Here is a 19,807-nt window from a genome sequence, read left to right as displayed (position 1 = left end):
CCCCCCCCCGTCCTCTCGCTTTCCCACATTCAGGAGCCAGGAGCAGGGCGCTGTAATTTCTGCGGAAAGATGATTTCTTCAGGGATTTCGGCTTGTGGCGCGATCGTTTCTCTATCTTAGTTCATAGCGTGAAGTCATTCCGTTTGCTACAATGTCGAATTATTTATTTTTAATTGATACATTATTCAAATGGATACAATGACGAAGATGCCTGCGATTCACTGAAAAGAGGCGAACCGAGAAGAACCTACTTCCTCATTGAAGAAAGATTTTTCCATTCAGCACGGTGCGTGATGATTTATTACCTTTTTTCCTAATATATATCTGAGTGTGTGTGTGTGTATAGACATATATCTTTCCGCTTCTATTTTGGGAAATGTCTCCCCCAGTCTGTCTCTGTTAAGAGTCTATCCGATCTCCTCAGCAGCTAAATTGAGCTGGTTGTCGTGGTAACAGAAATCGGGATGTGGACTCTTCTGAGTGCAGACCACAGAAGCTGCTCGCATTCGGCTTGAGGGCTGGGTCCAGCACTCAGTTCGAATGAAGCCTGACCCGCAACAAGCATTGCATGTGACCAAGCTTCTGGTCTCCTGCCGAAGCCGATCATGTCAAGTTTGAGGGTATTTGCGCCCCCCACCCGGCCAAAGCCTTCTCGGGCTGGACTACTCATTGGTAATGTGGCAGGGATTCATAACTCTGATTCAAACCTTTAACTTACCGTTTTCCTACTGCAATCGCACATCTCCGGTTGGCCCCCACTTTGTAATATGTATAGAAGTCGCAGATTACATGCAGCTTTTTAAAAATAGGTTCAACCTCTGATTTATTTTTCTACGTGTGGAAAAATCTAGCTTTTCTGCCCCCCCATATACTTTATTCATAAAATTTGTCAAAATACATCACAAAACATTTCAACCTGAGCATGACAGAATTTGCAAGAAAATTCAACTTCTGCGCTTACAGCATGTTCCAGTCTGTCCAACTGCACGAGTCTAACATGAACAAAATACACTCCTTGTCAGATAGACGGCCCGGGGAAAACAAATTCAAACTAGAAATTGCAGAAAGTGCAATGTTTTTTTTGTCAGTGCTTCTTAGAGGTGCTTCAGTATGTTTTTGATGCTCTTGATACACAATGTATCTTGTGAGGCCCCCAGTCTGTGAAATTTTACAGTTTCCAGCCCCTTGGTGCACATTGGCTGAAAGGCCTGAGGCAGTGACCTTTGCCCATTACAGAAAAAGAAAATGCATACAGAATTGATAACGAAGAGTTCATAACTCTATATCTAGCCACGTGATAGATTAATTCAAACACACCTTAATGCAAAAATGGATGTGTGTTCAAGGTCGATAAGGGCCACAATGATTTTGTTTTATTCTTCCATGAGATCTGTGTGTCACTGGCCAGCATCTGTTACCCATTCCTCATTGTTCTTCAATTGAATAAACTGTTAGACCATTTCAGAGGGCAGTTGAGAGTCAGTCAGATGACTGGGTGTGGAATCATATGCAGGCTAGTCCAGATGTAGATGGCAAGTTTCCTTCTGCAAAGGAAATTCAAAAACTAGATTGACTGTTCTAAAATACTATGTTGATTTTGTGGCACAATTTCTGACATGAACTTTAGTTCCAGATTTTGTTAAATTAATTTACGTTCAACCAGCTGCTCTGATGGAGTTAAACCCTCATCTAGCAGCGTTAGCCTGGGCAAAGTATCATCTGCCCCCTCCCCCTCCCCCCCACCAACTTAAATCCATGCTTTATTATATCCACAGGGTTTTTGCAATTCAATATCTTATTTACATGGATTTAACCTTTAAAAGCTATGTCTAAGTGAGTAAATATTTCCATTGTAAAAACCACAAGACTCAGACACAAAACAAAACAGTTGACGTAACTCGGTTTCTTTATTACTGTTTGTAGATTTTGGACATTAGTCAGTAGAGTTTTAGTAAGTGACTCAACACATAATTATTCACATGCTAGAGCACAAAACATCCATTGTAAAATTTACCAAATTAGTAATCCTTGCAGGTTAGGTTTTGTACACAAATTCAAACATGTAGTAAAATTTAAAATGGCAACATTTGACTTGCGTTTGAGGCATTGAAATTTTGGGGTTATGTAACCTAAGGAAGCAACTACAGCCAAGATGCAGACCAGCATTGATCTAATTGAATGATAGAATGGGATGGGGGAGATATGAAATAAAACCAGCAAGTGCTGGAGAAACTCAGCAGGTCTGGCAGCATCAGTGGAGAGAGAATTGGGTCATGTTTCAGGTTGAAAGACTCTTTTTTTGTTGGGGTGAATGGTCTTTCCTTTGCCCACGTTCATATAAAACCAATGCAGATATTTTAACCTTGCAATAGGTTTGCTAACCCCAGTATCAAACTGCCTGAAAGCACTGACTGTCTTATGTGAGACAAGTCCTGTGTGTTGTATGTCTGTGTGTGAGGTTATCTGTGTGTTTGGTACTTGAATATGTTGAGTGTCCAGAAGCAACCAGATGAAGAGCATGTTATTCCACTGTACCTACAGACATATTTTACCTTGCCATCTTTTCATTTATTCCTCAATTTGATCAACATTGATAGAGATCATTTATTGCCCAGATATTAAGAGGCAACTCTATTTTATAGGATTGGACTTAAATGCTCATTAGGGTAGCAGGATACCTTGCCTGAAGTGGATCTTAGGCATGCATTCTGCAGTGTAATCTACCTCATGATTTTATCTGTATGTGAAAATTATTGTTAGGCAGGCTTTATTGCAATGCATGGACAGAAAATGACCAATGTGACTGACTCAGTAACCTTAAGGTTAAGGAAATGAAATAAGTTGGATGTGAATAGCGCCTTTCATGACCAAAGCACTTGACAGCTGTGATTTACACTTGAAGTATAGTCACCTTGGAAATTTGGCAGTCAATTTGTGCACAGTGATGCCTCAATAAAAAAGAAATGGAGTACATCACCAGCTAATTCTTTATGCTGAGGGATAAAACTGGCCAGGACACCAGGAGAAACTCTGCTGCTCAAGCTGCTATGGTCCTGTCTATTTCCACCACATAGTGCACAATATTTGCAACAAGGAAATAATACTGAGAAATTCATTTGAGTTCTAGCATGCACAATGTTATTTTAACTATTAGCTGAATACAGTGAATACCCAATCCAGAATGGAGTATAACCGGCAGATGAGAAAAGTCCCAGCTTTGATCCCTAGTCCATTAGATTTTTAAAAATTTTCCATGCTGATCCTGGAGGCAATATTGAATAAACTTGAAGTTATTTAAAAGTTGTATTTGATCGATTCTGTGTGTGTTTTTGACGGTCGAATGCTTGTGATGGATCAAATCTGAAAGAAAACATTTTGGATCTGTTGTATCTAGAGGAATGGGCTATTTTCTGTAAAGGAGATGCTACAATTTGACTAGCTTCAGCCACTGCTAGTCAAGTTTCTCTTGTCCTTTAACAGTCATTCAAGGTAGCACAGTGATGTTGACCTGAGGACTAAAGTGTCATTGTCAGCTATTACCCCCATGTTCTTTGACTGTTCGAATTATTTTAAGCCAAATTCTGACTGACCTGCCAAATTATTCCATTTTAACTTGAGGCTAACTTGCTGCCCATGTCCTAACTTGCGCCGTCCCGTTTGCACATCATTCCTGTGCTCCTTGACCAGCAATGGGACACCAGACCAAGCTACATTTGATTTGAAAATTCCCATCCTTGTTTTCAAATTGCTTCATGACCATGCTTCTCCCTATCTCTGTAAACTCCTCCAGCCCCACAACTCTTTGAGGTCATTGTGCGCATCCAACTCTGTTCTCTGTAACATTCCCAAATTTAATTCTGTCAGAGGTAGCTGTCCCTTCAAATATCAGAGCCCTAAGTTCTTCCCTTAACTTCTCTCCTTTCAGACCTTGCGACACTTGTTGAAATGCCAAGTTGTCAAGCTCTTTGTCAACAGATGTTGCTCTTTGTCCTAATTTGTTTTATATTGCCACGTTGAAATGCCTTGACTTGTTTTATTGTGTTAAAGTTGCTTGAAAGTTGTTGTGAACTCACCAGTTGGGAATTGCATAATATCTTATTCTTAATTGGAATATTGTCAAGGGATTTTTTAAAATAAAAAATACTTTTTCAGCAATTTTTGCCTTTTGTTTCATTTTGCTCATTTGAGAGACATGATGGGAAAATAGTTCAACACCTGATCCTGAGGAAAGCCCTGTGACAATACAGCATTTGTGTGGTACTGGACTAGATTATCATCCTTGACTTGTATGCTCCCCTCCTGGAATGGAACTTCAACTCATAACCATCTGACTCAGATGGTAGAGTGTTACCTGTTGGACCTCAAATTTGAGAAATTGTACATAATCAATAGTTGTGCTGCCTAATGAGATGGAAATGAAATAGTGTTGTGTCAAGTGTATTTTCAATGCAGCTGAAGTCAACCTACTTGCCGCCACTTCAGCAACCAAACCATAGTTGTTCGGTACTTGATGCGTGCTATTTGAGATGTTTGGGTAAAGTGTGCAAGAGCTGAAGTTAGAGACTGACAATTGGGATTACTGACTGACACCACAGAGTTCTAATACATCGACTGATATGAAGCTGCAATGACTACTTCCCAAAAACCCCTTCAGCTTGTTGTGGTTTGGTGCAAACAGGAGAGGTATTTATGAACAAACTGTATTTCAGGTTGTTGTCTCTTTCAATTTCACAGATTTGTTTGTGGAATCAATAAGATTCAATAATCCACTACACTTAGTAAAGATGTTGTGAACATTGAAGGGGTTCAGAAAAGATTTACAAGGATGTTGCTGGGGTTGGAGGGTTTGAGCTGTAGGGAGCGTATTATAAAGCTGAGGTCGAGCCCCCTCTGATAATGAAAACGGAAACACCCAGAGAGGCACGCCTCACGCGATAATCTGTTGAAAGAGCCCAATCTATTATAAGGGAGTGGTTAAATAAAAATAAACCTCTGACACACACTTTGCAATTAACAAGTAACAATTTATTTGTCAAGCTCCCAACAGTGAACAAACTAACTAAACATTAACAAGCCAAATAAAACCCTTCTAACTACGAACTATTCCCAAATAAAACAAGATTCTGATGGTATGCTGTTCCAATAAATACAAGTCCCACTTGTATAAAATAATTTTTTTTAAAAAGTAGAATTTAGTTTTTCAAAATCACAGACAAGTTACATCTTCCAGAAAGTTCTGTGTCTTCTCCGATGAATTCTTCTCTCAGAAATGACTTCTTGGTGAATTCTTCAGTCAGGAACGTCTTCTCAGTTGAATTCTTTTGTTAGGAACATTAACTTCCACTGCCATAGGTACCTTCAATTTACATGGAACTCACTCTAAGACTGAGAGAATTCTGTGCGAGCCAGTGATTCTTTCTTTCAGAGCTGAGAGTTGTTCATTTGGCAGAGGACAGTTGGCTCTCCCCTTATTTTCCAAATGCCCTCATCTTTTATGCCCTTGATGACATATCAATTTCTTACTATAGGATTGGTCCTATGTTGTCAAAACTATCAGATTTAAATTTAATTGGATTTTGGTATCTAAGGGCTTTAAATTAATTGGGCTAAATTCAAAAATCTGTTGTCTTGGTAAAAATTCTGCTTTGCCTGATAACAGTACTGCCTTTCAATACAAATGTTTCAATTCAGGTGCTCTGTGCACCTGAAAACCCACAGACAACCTTTTTGAATCTCTAAGCATAGAAGAAGCGCATCATCTTTTAAAGGGACCACAAACTGCTTTCCCCAAAGCATTTGACAAACACCAACATTTTACAAACACCAACAGTTTACTAACACCAAATTCTAATGTCCTGCATTCCAATCCAAAAATTCTCTACACAACTTGGCAACAGAGAGGCTGAATAGGCTGGGGCTATTTTCCCTGGTGCATCAGAGGCTGAGGGGTGACCTTATAGAGGTTTATAAAATGATGAAGGGCATGGATAGGGTGAATAGCCAAGGTCTTTTTCCCAGGGTTTTCCCTAGACTCCCCAGAGGAGTCCAAAACTACAGGGCAGAGAAGGGAAAGATTTAAAAGGGACCTGAAGGGAACTTTTTCACACAGAGGGTGATGCATGTATGGAATGAGCTGCCAGAGGAAGTGGTGGAGGCTGGTACAATTATAACATTTTAAAAGGTACCTGGCTGGGTATATGCATAGGAAGGGTTTAGAGGGATGTGGACCAAATGCTGGCAACTGGGATTAGATTAATGTAGGATATCTGGTCAGCATGGACGAGTTGAACTGAAGGGTCTGCTTCCGTGCTGTACATCTGTATGAATGTGACGATTAAAAAACTTTGCCAATGTCCTTGCAACTCAGAAAGCATTAAAGTCTGTGACTAACAAATTTCAGAAAAATATCCTCTGGTCAATTCAACTTATCCCACGATCTGAAATGCTTTGCATATCACAATATACACCTTAGACCGTAGCCACAAGCCTGTCATCTCCTTGGCTGTAATTAAAACCACATTTTCCAGCATGTGGGGCACTATTAGATACACTGTAACAACAGAATGCAATTCGCCATGGTACATTGGCAATTAATCATAACTTCCGGACTGGGTGAGAATTTCTTTATCCCTGCAAATTATGCAAAGCAATTCATTTGCTCAGGTGTCAGTTCGAGGAATATCTAGGAGTGCAATAGAGTTGTGTATAAAGCTATTCCTACAACTCTTCTGAATTCTGCCTCCAGTGTCATTTCACTGAGTAAAGCATTGCTTTTTATCGTGAAATTAGAATAGTTATTTTTTTAAAAACAGACTTTGCAGTAAACTTTTACATGGTCTGTTGCTACAAGGGCAATTTATTCTTGTCCTTTTGGAATGAAAAGGATATACATGAGAAATGTTGGTGGAGTGAACAGAAATCAGTGTGATGTGTTGCAGATTAGATTGATCTTCTAAAATATGAAACAGATTTTCACATTCAGAGTACATGCTCAACTTGCATTGCTTATTGGTTCTGGATGAATTTTAAAAAATCTCTCTGCCTAACTGTGCATCTTCATTGTCTAATATGAGCATATGAAATAGGAATGGATGTAGACTATTTGGTCTCTTAAGCCTGCTGTCTGTGTTTTGAATTCCACATTCTCATCTGGCATTGATTTCTCTGTCAAACAAGAATTTATTTATGTCTGCCTTAAAAAGACACTCCTGCTCCTGTTCATGTGGTCGTATTTGCAGCACAGAAACTGGCCATTTGAGCAATAGATCTGTACTGATGTTTGTGATCCTCATGAGGCTCCTCCCACTTAGTTCATCTCATTCTACATCTTGATATTATTGATGTTTCACTGCACCCACACATCACACAACTGTTTCATTCATAAGACAGAGCAGCCTCAAGGAATAGATGAAAAATGCACAAACACTCAGCAGGTCATGCAGCAACTGTGTCGAGAGAAACAGTGTGAAGAGTTTCAGTTTGGTGATCTTTCATCGGAAGTGGATAGTGGTAAGAGTGTAATAGTTCTTAAGCAAATCCACAGATAAGGACAGGGGAAGGAAGAGCAAAAGGGATGATGTGTGGCAGGGTAGAAGGCAGTCATAGAGTCCTCAAGCTGTGCAGCATGGAAACAGACCCTTCAGTCCAACTTGACCATGCCGACCAGATGTGTGACACTGATCTCGACCCATTTGTCAGCATTTGGCCAATATCCCTCTCACCCTTCCTGCTCATATTCCCATCTAGATGACTGTTAGATGTTGTAATTGTACCAGCCTTCACCATTTCCTCTGGCAGCTCATTGTGTACACGCACCACCCTCTGCATGAAAAAGTTGCCCCTTAGGTCTGTTGTAAATCTTTCCCCTCTCACCTTAAACCTATGTCCTCTAGTTTTGGACTCTCTTACCCCAGGAAAAGACATTGCCTATTTACCCTGTCCGTGCCCCTCATTATTTTATAAGTCTCTTTTAGGTCACTCCTCACCTTCTGATGCTCCAGGGAAAATAGCCCTAGCCTATTCAGCCTCTCCCTTTTGCTCCAACCCTTCCAACCCTGGCAACATCTTTACAAATCTTTTCTCAACCCTTTCAAATTTCACATTCTTCCTGTAGCAAGGAGACCAGAATTGAATGTAGTATTCCAAGAGTGGCCTAACATGTACAGCCTCAACATGACTTTCCAAGTCCTATACTCAAAGCACTGACCAATAAAGGCAACATACCAAACACTTTCTACACTATCCTATCTAAGTGTGACTCTACTTTCAAGAAACTATGAACCTGCACTCCAAGGTCTCTGTTCAGCAACACTCCCCAGGACCTTACCATTAAGTGGATCAGTCCTGCCCTGGTTTGCCTTTCCAAAATGCAGCAGCATACACATGGAAATTAAACTCCATCTGTCACTCCTTGGACCACCGGCCCATTTGGCCCAGATCCTGTTGTACTCTGAGGTGACCTAGTCGTAGTGTGTGTGGTAATGACAAATCAGAAAAGGGTGGTAATTAGCCAAGAAGTGAACAAACATTCATGTGGAGGGGCAGCAGATGATAACAGTGGAACCATGAGCTGCGATTTGACAAGTGGTAACATAGGTTACAGGCTGACATTATTACACTATTTGTCAGGCTGTCACGCATTTAATCAAAATTTGATGTTCTGCACCCTGATCTTCCATTGAACTTTTTTTGTGTAAGAATGTTGGAGGCAAAGGCCAGCGAAGGTTTGAGACAAAGACTTAAAATTTAGACATGAGTCAGGCTCGGGAATGAATCGATCTGTTCAGCAAAATAAAAATTGAGGAAGAGCATCCTGAAGAGAGTGGATTTTGACTTTGCATGGCCCTGCCATGCAGGTAGTATCACTTCAGCACCAATGATACATTCTGCTTCATAGTCAGCGAATTTATAAGTGAATATTGACTGGGAGCTTTAACAGGTGATCCTTTCGATCATGATTCAACCAATGCACAAGACCATGAATTGGTTTTTGATACGTCTCCTGATCTTTTGTCATTGCTATCAGCTGCTCTTACCCAACTTGAACATTCAGTGATGTAAAAGTGGCCCTCTTGAGGCGCAGTGGGAGTGACGCTGCCGCAGACTGGGAGATCCGGGTTCAAGTCCCACCAGCTCCTGAGGTGCACAATAACATCTCTGATCAGGGTGATTCAAAAAATAGGTTTCCAGAATCTCAGATGTACACCCAGTTGTCACACCATTTGCAATAAAAGCAAATGTTGAGTTCTACCCTCCTGAATGGGAGAAAGAAAAAATAAAGCCAGCTTCTAACAATGATTGCTATCCAGAGGGTAGCTGCTGGCAAATGAGAATGTCCTTTGAGGAAATGATTAGTGACCGAAAAAAATAGCATTTGAACTACCATTTGGGTGAAGTTTCACACGTCATCAGGTGAGTGTAGAATTGTTGCTATTAAAAGAGGAGGAGAAAGATTCAAATGGGGTGAGAGTGTGAAGAAATGAGATGAAGTGAATTCTCAGGATAGTTATAATTTGTAAATGTGAACAGCTGATGGTATTGGTGCCTGTGTCTCTCAGTGTTTAAGAAGGCGAGTTGATGCATTTTCAAATCGGCAGGTGGTTCCAAATGCGGGTGGTAACAAATTCAGTCACCTTTGTTTGTATTAGCCAGATTCGATTGGCTTACACATAGTTGCATTGGATTTATAACCATGATGTGATGTTTTGTTTCAAAGTCATTGGTGTACAGATGGTCCAAGATCTTGCTTACCATTTAATTCTTTTCAAGAGTAGTTTTCCTTTTGATGATTACAGTGACAGATATGATTACATTCATTTGGTTTTGCTATTAAATAAATAATGCAGAAAGAATTCAGAAAATGTGGTTTCAGCTCCTCTGCTGACAATGACAACAAAAAAGTCAAGTAGTTGACATCTGGGAATGTCATTGGCCACTCTTACGGTGCCTGGCCAAAGGTGACTCTAAATCCAAACTAATCCAGTTTATAAAAAAATCACTGGCTGAACTAGCATGATGCCCATCCCTATTCGCCGTGGAGAAGGTGAGTATGTTGGAGCAAGTAGGGAATATTCCATCACACTCTTGACTTGTGCCTTGCAGATGGTGGGCTTGGGGAGTCGGGAGGTAAGTTACCCGCTGCAGGATTCCTAGCCTCTGACCTGCTCTTGCTATCACAGTATTTATATGGCTAGTCCATTTGAGTTTCTGGTCAATGATAACCCCCAGAACGTTGATAATGGGGGATTCAGTGATGGTCACACAGTTGAATGCCAAGGGATAGTGGTCAGATTGTCTCTTATTCATGATGGTCATAGCCTGGCATTTGTGTGGCACGAATATTACTTGCCACTTGTTAGCCCAAGCCTGGATTTTGTCCAGATCTTGTTGTATTTGAACATGGATTGCTTCAGTATCTGAGGAGTCTCAAATGGTGCTGAACATTGTTCAATCATTATTGAACGTACCCACTTCTGACCTTACGGAGAGAAGGTCATTAATGAAACAGCTGAAGATGGTTGAGTCAAGGACAGTACCCTGAGGAATTCATGCAGAAATGTCTTGGAGCTGAGATGACTGACCTGCAATAAGCACAACCATCTCCCTGTAAGCCAGGTATGACTCCAACCAGCAGAGATTTTCCCCTGATTACCATTGATTCTAGTTTTGACAGGGCTCCTTGAATCCATAGTCTATCAAATGCGAGCTTGATGTTAAGAGCAGTCACTCTCACCTCACCTCTGCAGTTTAGCTCTTTGGTCTTTGTTTAACCTAAGGTGATAATGAGGTCAGGAGTTGAGTGACCATCACTGAGCAGATTATTGCAAAGCACGTGCTGTTTGATATCACTGTTGATGACACCTTCCATCACTTTCCTGTTGATCAGTGTAGACTAATGGGGAGGTAATTGGCCAGATTGGAATTGTGCTGCTTTCTGTGGATTGGATAGATCTGAATAATACTAACAAATAGTTAGATGGATGCCATTGTTGCAGTTGTTCTTGACTAGGGTCATGAAGAGGTTCTGGAGCACAAGTCCACTGAACTAGTACTGCAAACATGGTTGAATCTGACTGCCTTCTACTCTTTGAAAATAAAACGATCTTTTTCTTCTAAACTTCTAAAGTGGCCCCGAATCAACAACATTGCAGTGAACCTTGGGCCTTGGCAGATTTCCAAGAAAGAATAAACAAGAGAATCGTCTCTCAATGGTGACCTGTTTCAAATGGCTTACTGTGGCACCAAATATTGATAAGCAAGAACCCCAAACCAACAAGAGCAACATACAATCTTGGACTGTAATTGTCCACCTTATGTTCTACCTTTTGACACTTTGCCAGTTTTTGTCCAGTAGCAATTAAATTATTCCACACGAGTACTCATGGTGTTCCAGAATAGAAACCACAGTTTCCTTCAATTGGCTAAAAGCAGTGAGCTTTTAAAAATCGTCTAAAAACAGAAATCCATTCTGATGAAATATCAATGGCCTCAACATTGGCTCAGAGTTCCAAAGTTACACAAACCGCCAAGAGCAGCCCATAAATGAAAAACAGTGACCCCTCTTGTTCTGGACTCACTCACAAGATCTTTGAATTTGATTTGATTTATTGTCACATGTAATGAAATACAGTGAAAGGTGTTGTTTTGCATTCTGTACAGGCGGATCATACCATATAAAGTGCATCAGGGTAGCAGAACGAGTGCAGAACACAGTGTTACAGCCGCAGAAAAGGTGCAGAGTGAAAGATATCAACATTAACACTTGAGAGGTCTATTGAAAAGTCTGATAGCAGTAGAGAAGAAGCTGTTCTTGAATCTGTCCGTACATGCATTTAAACTTTTATGTCTCCCATATAGAAGAGGGTGGAAGAGAGAATAACTGGAGTGGGAGTGTTTCTTGATAATGTGGTTGCTTTCCCGAGGCAGTGGGAAAGATAGATGGAATCAGTGAATGGAAGGCTGGCTTGTGTGATGGACTGGGCCATGTTCAGGACTCTGTCATTTCTTGCAATCTTGGGAAGAGCAGTTGCCATACCATGCTGCAATGTGCCCAGATATCCATGTCCACCTTGTCCATTCAGGACTTTACACACTTTAATCAAGTCACCCCTCACTCTTCTAAACTCGAATGGAAACAAGCCCAGTCTGTCCAACCTATTCCTAGAACAGAACCCACTCATTCCAGGGATTAATCAGTACTTCTGAACTTGCAACAAAGCATTTACAAATGTTTGTTTCATCAGTTACACTGGGCACAATTGTTTCACCAATCCTTGTGTATGACTGGTACATTTATATCAACAGAAGAACCTACTTTTACCAGGAGCGCTGCAGTTTACTGATCCCCAAATCTCCAGGCCATCTGCCAGGCTTATGTCAAGAGTGTGAAGGATTACGCCCAACTTGCATGAATGAATGCATCTCAAACTATATTGACGAAGCTTGTCACCATCCAAGAAAAAGCAATCTGCTTGATCAGTGCTCCTTGCACCTACTTAAACATAGACTCCTTCCGTTTCTAAGGTACCAGAGGCAGATCTAGCAACTCACTACTGGGCATCCATGAGGTGCTGTGGGCCACCAACAGCAGCAGAATTTGTACTCCAGTATAATCTGCAGCCTCATGGCCCAGCATATTCCGCACTGAACCATTACCGTCAAGCCAGGGAGTCAACCTTGGTTAAGGAGGGGCGCAGGAGGGCATGCCAGGAGCAGCACCAGACATAGCTAAAAATGAGGTGTTAGCCTGGTGAAGCTACCAAACAGGACAGCTTGCATGCCAAACAGCATAAGCAGCAAGTGATAGGCAGAACAAATCAATTCCACAACCAACAGATCAGATCTAAGCTCTGCAGTCCTGCCACATCCAGTCATTAATGGTGGTGGATAATTAAACAACTCACTGGAGGAGTAGGCTGCACAAATATCCCCATCCTCAATGATGGAAGAGCCCAACACAACAGTTCAAAAGATAAGGATGAAGCATTTGCAAAAATCTTCAGCCAGAAGTGCCAAATGGATGATCCATCTTGGCCTCCACTGGTTCCCAGCATTACAGATACCAGTCTTCAACCAAATTGACTGACTCCACGTGATATCAAGAAATGGTTGGAGGCACTGGATGCTGCAAAGGCTGGGGCCCCTGACAACATTCCAGTGATAGTACTGAAGACTTGTGCTCCAGAGCTTGCCACTCCCTAGCCAAGCTGTTCCAATATGGTCACAACACTGGCATTTCCCTGACAAAGTGGAAAATTGCCCAGATATGTCCTGTGCACAAAAATTAGGACAAATCTAACCAAACCAATTACCACCCCATCAGTCTACCCTACATCATCAGTAAACTGATGGAAGGGGTAATGAACAGTGCTAACAGGCAGTACCTAACCAGAACTAACTTGCCCACTGACAGTCCATTTGGGTTCCACCTGTTCCTGACCTCATTACATCTTTACATCAAAAATAGACAAAAGTGCTGACTTCACAAGGTGAGATAAGAGTCACTGCCCTTAAAATCATGGTTGCGTTAGACTGAGTGTGGCATCAAGAAACTCTAGCAAAACTGGAATCAAAGACATCAGTCTCTGCTAGTTGGAGTCATACCTGACACATAGAAAGATGGGAGGTCAATCATCTCAGCTTCAGGACATCTCTACAGGAGTTCCTCAGGATCATGTCCTAGACCCAACCATCTTCTGCTGCTTCATTAATGCCCTTCCCTCCATCATAAGGTCAGAAGTGGGGATGTTCCCCAGTGATTGCACAGTGTTCAGCACCATTTGCGACTCCTCAGATACTGAAGCAGTCCATGTGCAAAGAGAGCAAGGCCACGACAAAATCTATGTTTTGGCTGACATGTGGCAAGTAGTGTTTGTGGCACAAATGTCATGCAATGACCATCTCCAACAAGAGAAAATCTAGCCATCACCCTTTTGATATTCAGTGGCATTACTATCACTGAATCCCCCAAGATCAACATCCTGGGAGTCACCATTGACCAGAAAGTGAAGTGGACTAGCCGTTTAAATACGGTGGCTACAAGAGCCAGTAAGAGTAACTCACTCCCTCACTCCCCAAAACCTCTCCACCATCTACACAGGACAAGTCAGGACTGTGAGAGGAGATTTCATCGAGATTTTCAAAATAATGAGGAGGCTTGATAGGGTAAATAAGGAGAAATTGTAAAAGGATTATGAACAAAAGGGCATAAATTTAAACGATTTGCAAAAGGAGCAGATGTGATGCAAAAAAGAACTTTTTCACACAGTCAGTTATTCTGGAATGTGCTGCCTGAAAATGTGGTGGAGGCAGGTTCAATTGAGGCATTCAAGTGGGACATGGGATTAATATTGCAATAGGAACAATATGCAAAGGACTGGGGAAAAGTACAAAATTGACAATCGGGAATGATGCTCATGTGAAGAGATGACGCAGACCCAATCAGCTGAATAGACTCCTGTGATTCTATATGAACTAAATTTTCAAATCTTTAAAGGAAGCAAAGTGGTTAGATGGAGAGAAACCATTTCTGCTGGTCGACACATCTTAGGCTAGAAGGCATACCTTAAAAATTATAGCCAAATCTTTTCGGAGTGCAATTAGGAAACACATCTCCTCACAAATGTTTGGAGAATTTTGGAACTCACTTCCACCAATGGGAATTAATGCTAGATCAGCTCTCTCTTTTAAATTTCAGGTTTGTGGATTTTTGATATCCAAAGATATTAAGGGATATGGGCAAACGTTGGTGTCCAGATTTATTCACCACTCGGGTCTGCTCTCAGCAATTGAAAGAACAGGTCAAAGGGGTGTAATGACCTTCTCCCGTTCCTATCTTATTGTGCTTCTGACAGGCCGCATTGTTGACATCCCTTTCTCTGAACTAGAAATTCTGGGTTGAAGTCCTGGTCCAGGACTGGATGGTCAATGAAGGTGCATTTATAACACTGCCAAACAGGTTGAATATCTAGTCAATAACTAGAATGCACTTGAAATTAGATCTGATGTGTGTGACGTGTAGAAAAAGTTCAAGAGCACTTCAGTTTCAGCAGTCCTCAGAGTCTATAAATAAACTGCAGCCCAATTTTTACTTCAGCATTTTGCCTTGCACACAGTAACATGAAATGAGATGGCTGATAAAGAACTAATGATTGTGTTTCAAACATCTGTTAAAAGGGAATCACAGTACATTTTCTCCACCTCGAAGCTTTTTGATCCTTTCTATCGAAACCCCAAAGGTGCACGTCCTTCCCATTGCAGAGGGGGCAGTTGCAAGAGTGCTAGCACTGGACCACAGCTCAAGCTGTTTCCATGGAAGCAAGAAGGTTATTTCATAGAATCCCAACAGTGTGGAAGCAGACCATTCAGCCCAACAAGTCCACATGAACCCTCCACACAGCATCCCACCCGCACTCACCCCCTTACCCTATCCCTGTAATGCTCTGGCTAATCTTCATAGCCAATCCAACTAACCTCCACATCTTTGGACTGTAGGAGGAAACTAGAGCACCTGGAGGAAACCAACAGAGAGAACGTGCAAACAGCACATAGTCCCCGAGTCTGGGATTGTACCTAGGTCCCTGGCGCTGTGAGGTAGCAGTGCTAACTGCTGAGCCACCATGCCACCTTAAGATCAATGATGTATGTGCCAATCATAAGTCCAGCTCTATCTTCAATATCTTTGGGTTTATATATAATTGTCAATATGTTGATCCAACAGGCAAGGCAGTCTGTTTATCTAAGGATCAGCTGTGTCACAGAAAGCTGGAGAGATCCCAAATTCCATCGCTGCCCAATGTTGAGTCAGCTGATGGATTGGCAGCACAAGCTGGAGAACCTTCCAAGATGTGCCTTGTCCAGGAGTAGGGGGAAACCATTTCGGCTTCTTCTGCTCCTGATCTTGATCCATCTGTTGGAAGTGTGCTTGCAAACATGACTGGGCTTTTCAGGCAGTCTGTCAATGTAATCAAGACTCATTTTTGAGTGATTAAACGCCCTGGCCAGTGCACCATATCCAAAGCGAGGTCACCACACCTATGCAATTGTCTGCCAACAACCTTTCATCCAGTCATTTAAATCAATGGAAAATTGCAGCCGTATCTTTAGTCAGAAGAAAGAGAAATCTGATAGCAACATCAGATTAAGAGAAATATTCTCTTAAACATACATGATACTGGAAGGAATTGTATGCTCAATAAACACATGATAAATACTTGTGCTATTTATAAATACCAGCTGCCATGTAAGATTACATTGCAGTTTCAGGTGTCAGTATAAACACTTAGCTTTCCCGAGTTACATACAGTCCACGCAGTTTGTTTGGTTTCTATATAAGACATTAAATTTTCTTTGCATAAGAAGAAATTTTCTTTGCTGTTTGAGCATTCTGTCAATGTGTTTGCTATAGGTGCTGATATTCTTCAGAAGGTATTGCCTCTTTCGTGAGGTCGCTGCAACATTACCAGGATGCAATGTGCTTTTAATCACAGCTAAGTTTAGTGACCAAACGAACAAAATTTCATCTGTTGTCAAGTGGGTGACTGAGCTGTATAAGATTTTTGAAAGCTAATTTAATTCAGCTCTGTTTCTGATATTAAATTTGTTCTAAAAAGACATTCTTGCAAATACAGATGACGTTGCACCCTTCATAACTTCAGGTCATCTCAAACCAGTGAATTATTTTAGAGGCCATTCACGGTTTTCATGCAGAAAACCTCATGATTCCTTCGCATTATCGGAGCAGCAATTGTGTCTCAGATTGTTGCAAAATTATGTGTACAGCTCAAGAAGGAGAGTGCAGAGCAATGGGTTAAATTTTTGCACTGTCCCAGCAAAGATCTGGCGCAACACCATGTGCTGAATGGCATTTTCGGCTGCAAACTCTGGTGGGAAGAAAGAAAAAATAATTTTGGCTTTTTCAGTTTGTGTATTTTTTTTTAATATGATCATTTTGTTTATCATGTCTAGCCCATGGTTGATGGATACAAACATGGACTACGAAAGACCAAACGTAGAAACCATCAAGTGTGTGGTCGTGGGCGACAACGCAGTAGGGAAGACCAGGCTTATCTGTGCAAGAGCATGTAATGCCACTCTGACACAATACCAACTATTGGCCACTCATGTACCAACAGTCTGGGCCATTGACCAGTACCGTGTGTGCCAAGAGGTAAGTAGAACATGCACTTCATTGTGGTGCAGTGCAACCCATTTCAGATCATTTGTGAAACCTTTTTTACTTTGAAGTTGGTGGTGAGAGCCCAAATATTGCAAAAGCAGGATCTTGTGCAGAAGAATGTTAACTATTAATGGATGCTCAGAGAACAATACCATATCTTTCATTCCAGCACTTTATGACATCTGAAATTAATGCTGTGTTCAACAATTCCTGCTCCTGTGGAAAGCAGATGTTGTCAATAACACTGTTTTGCCATTTACAGCTCATTTAGCCCTTTTTCCATTTCCCCTTCCCCTTTTCTGTTATCTTTGCATGCCCAGTACATTTTCCAACCTCTTTTGTTCTTGCCCTTACACGCTCATCCCTTTTTAATCATTCTTGCCTTTCACCCTATCAATAGTCTTTTGATCTTTCCTTCCTTTATCACTTTTCCTGCATCTTTACTTGCTAAAAGCCTGGTAGAGCTGTAAAGTTTTATACTTCTGGCACAAAGTTAATGATGGGAAACACTTCCCTGCAGATGCTGCCTAACTTGATGTCTACCAGCATTTTCTGTACCTCATAAAAATAGGCAATATATTTTACTACACAGGCATGATGGACTGAAGAACCTTCATCCTGTATCATTCTATGATTGCTAATATTAAGGGCATGAGATGTTAAATATAGATGCATTATTTACTCCAGATAGCCAGTTGAAAGAGCAGTGTGAAGCTAATCTTTATTTGTAATAGACTTATTCACAAAGTGAAACATTACAAGTGCACATCCCCTGATTCCATTCCATTCTTGTTTCCTAATGTGTCCTTAAATGACCATCTAATCTGAACTGTCCACCTGTCTATACTTAGTTTTCTTAATTTAAACGAATCATGAGCAAAATCATCTAGCAATACGCAGGAAATAAAGACAGGGAATTTATATTTTTTAAACCAGTCAGTTACACCACACCTTTTGAGCAGTTGGGACTTGAACATATACCTCCTGGCTTTGAGGTAGGGACATAACCACTGAATCACAAGAGCCCAGGAGATGGACAGCCAGAAACTTTTTCCTAGGGTGGAGGTAGCTAATACGAGGGGGCATAGTTTTAAAGTGAGTGGAGGTAGATATAGGGGAGACGTCAGAGGTAGGTTCTTTACTCAGAGAGTGGGAGGGGCATGGAATACATTGCTGGAGAGGGTAGTGGAGTCGGCCTCATTAGGGGCATTTAAGCGGCTATTAGATAGGCATATGGATGATAGTATAAGGTAGGGGTGGAGGTTAGATAGACCTTAAGTTTAGGGTAAAAGTTTGTCACAACATCATGGGCCGAAGGGCCTGTACTGTGCTGTACTGTTCTATGTTCTATGTGCATTTAAATGAATTTAGAGTCAAAATAAGATGAGGGAACTTGACTGGCTGGATGCTGTGGGAAAGACTCAAAATCAGGGACACAGTTTAACATCTGTGAAGTATTTTAAAGTCAGAGGTCAAGAGAATTTTTTTGCTCTCTGAGGGGCAATAATCTACAGAATTATCTTGCCTGGAGAGCAGTGAAGGCATGGTGAATGAATATTCTTCAGGCAGACGCATATGGACTCTTGACTAATGAGCAAGTCAAAGGGCATTGAGGTAGGCAGGAAAGAGAAATTGAGGCCACAGTCTGATCAGCCATTGATTTATTGAATGGCAGACGAGCATTGGGGGCCAAATGGCCCCCTTGGGCTCCCACTGTGTGTGTTTATATGTATGCACTGTCATAAGAACTGGGATTTGTGCTGTCACTTTGAGCACTTTGCCATTTCATTTGTCTTTTGAATGTGCGTTGTGTTGTTTCCATGAAATAAAAAAACAAAACTGCAGATGCTCTAAATCTGAAACAAAAACAAAGTGCGGGAGAAACTCAGCAGGGGGTCTGACAGCATATTTAGATAGAGAAACAGATATAACATTTCGAGTCCAGTAACCCTTTGTCAGAAAGGTGTCAGAAACATTAACTCTGTTCCTGTCCACAGATGCTGCCTGACCAGCTGAGTTTCTCCAGCACTTTGTATTTTTGTATAAGTTAGTTTCTACTTACCCCTAGGGTTAGTCTGGCTTTCAATGTATGTCAGTTACGTAGGACCAAGTGGTTCTCATTACATGAAATTTGGGTCTTTACAGAAAGGCAGCTATGATTCAGTTGCTTTATCCCTGAGCTCTGCAATTTTCTTAATGTCCTCCTTTACCTTTCTCCCTCGCTTTCCTGTTTTAGGACACACATTAAACATTGTGTGTTTAACTCAGCTTTTGGCTGTCTGATCTAATATTTGCTTCGTGACTCAGTGTTACATTTGGTTTCATAATACTCTGTGAAGCATTCAGGATGACCTATTACTTTAAAGATGCTATATAAATTCATGTTGTGAAGGCCAAGTCTGGTAGGTGTAGGGAATGCTGAATGATGAAAAATATTGAGGCTCTGGTCAAGAAAAAGAAGGAAGCTTATACCGGGTATAGACAGCTGTATTCCAGTGAATCCCTGGAAGAGTATAAGGACAGAAGGAGTACATTTAAGAAGGAAACTAGGAAAGCAAAAAGGGGACATGAGATAGCTTTGGCAAATAGGGTTAAGGAGAATCGAAAGAGATCCTACAAATACATGAAGGC

The 19,807-nt window shown here is 41.2% G+C and overlaps 1 protein-coding gene across 1 annotated transcript in view; it reads left to right on the top strand.

Moving 5' to 3' along the window:
• Nucleotides 1-163: 163 nt before the first annotated feature.
• LOC109910405 (rho-related BTB domain-containing protein 2) overlaps nucleotides 164-19,807 on the top strand; it is a 95,277-nt gene continuing 75,633 nt past the window's right edge. The window contains exons 1-2 of the mRNA XM_048618588.1: nucleotides 164-286; nucleotides 16,966-17,167. Coding sequence (XP_048474545.1) covers nucleotides 16,976-17,167 — 192 coding nt within the window. The 5' untranslated portion in view covers nucleotides 164-286; nucleotides 16,966-16,975. The remainder of the gene's footprint in view (nucleotides 287-16,965; nucleotides 17,168-19,807) is intronic.

This window comes from Rhincodon typus, chromosome 40, assembly GCF_021869965.1.
Source record: "Rhincodon typus isolate 14 chromosome 40, sRhiTyp1.1, whole genome shotgun sequence".
Lineage (NCBI taxonomy): Eukaryota > Metazoa > Chordata > Chondrichthyes > Orectolobiformes > Rhincodontidae > Rhincodon > Rhincodon typus.
This window is presented reverse-complemented; position numbering and strand designations above follow the sequence as displayed.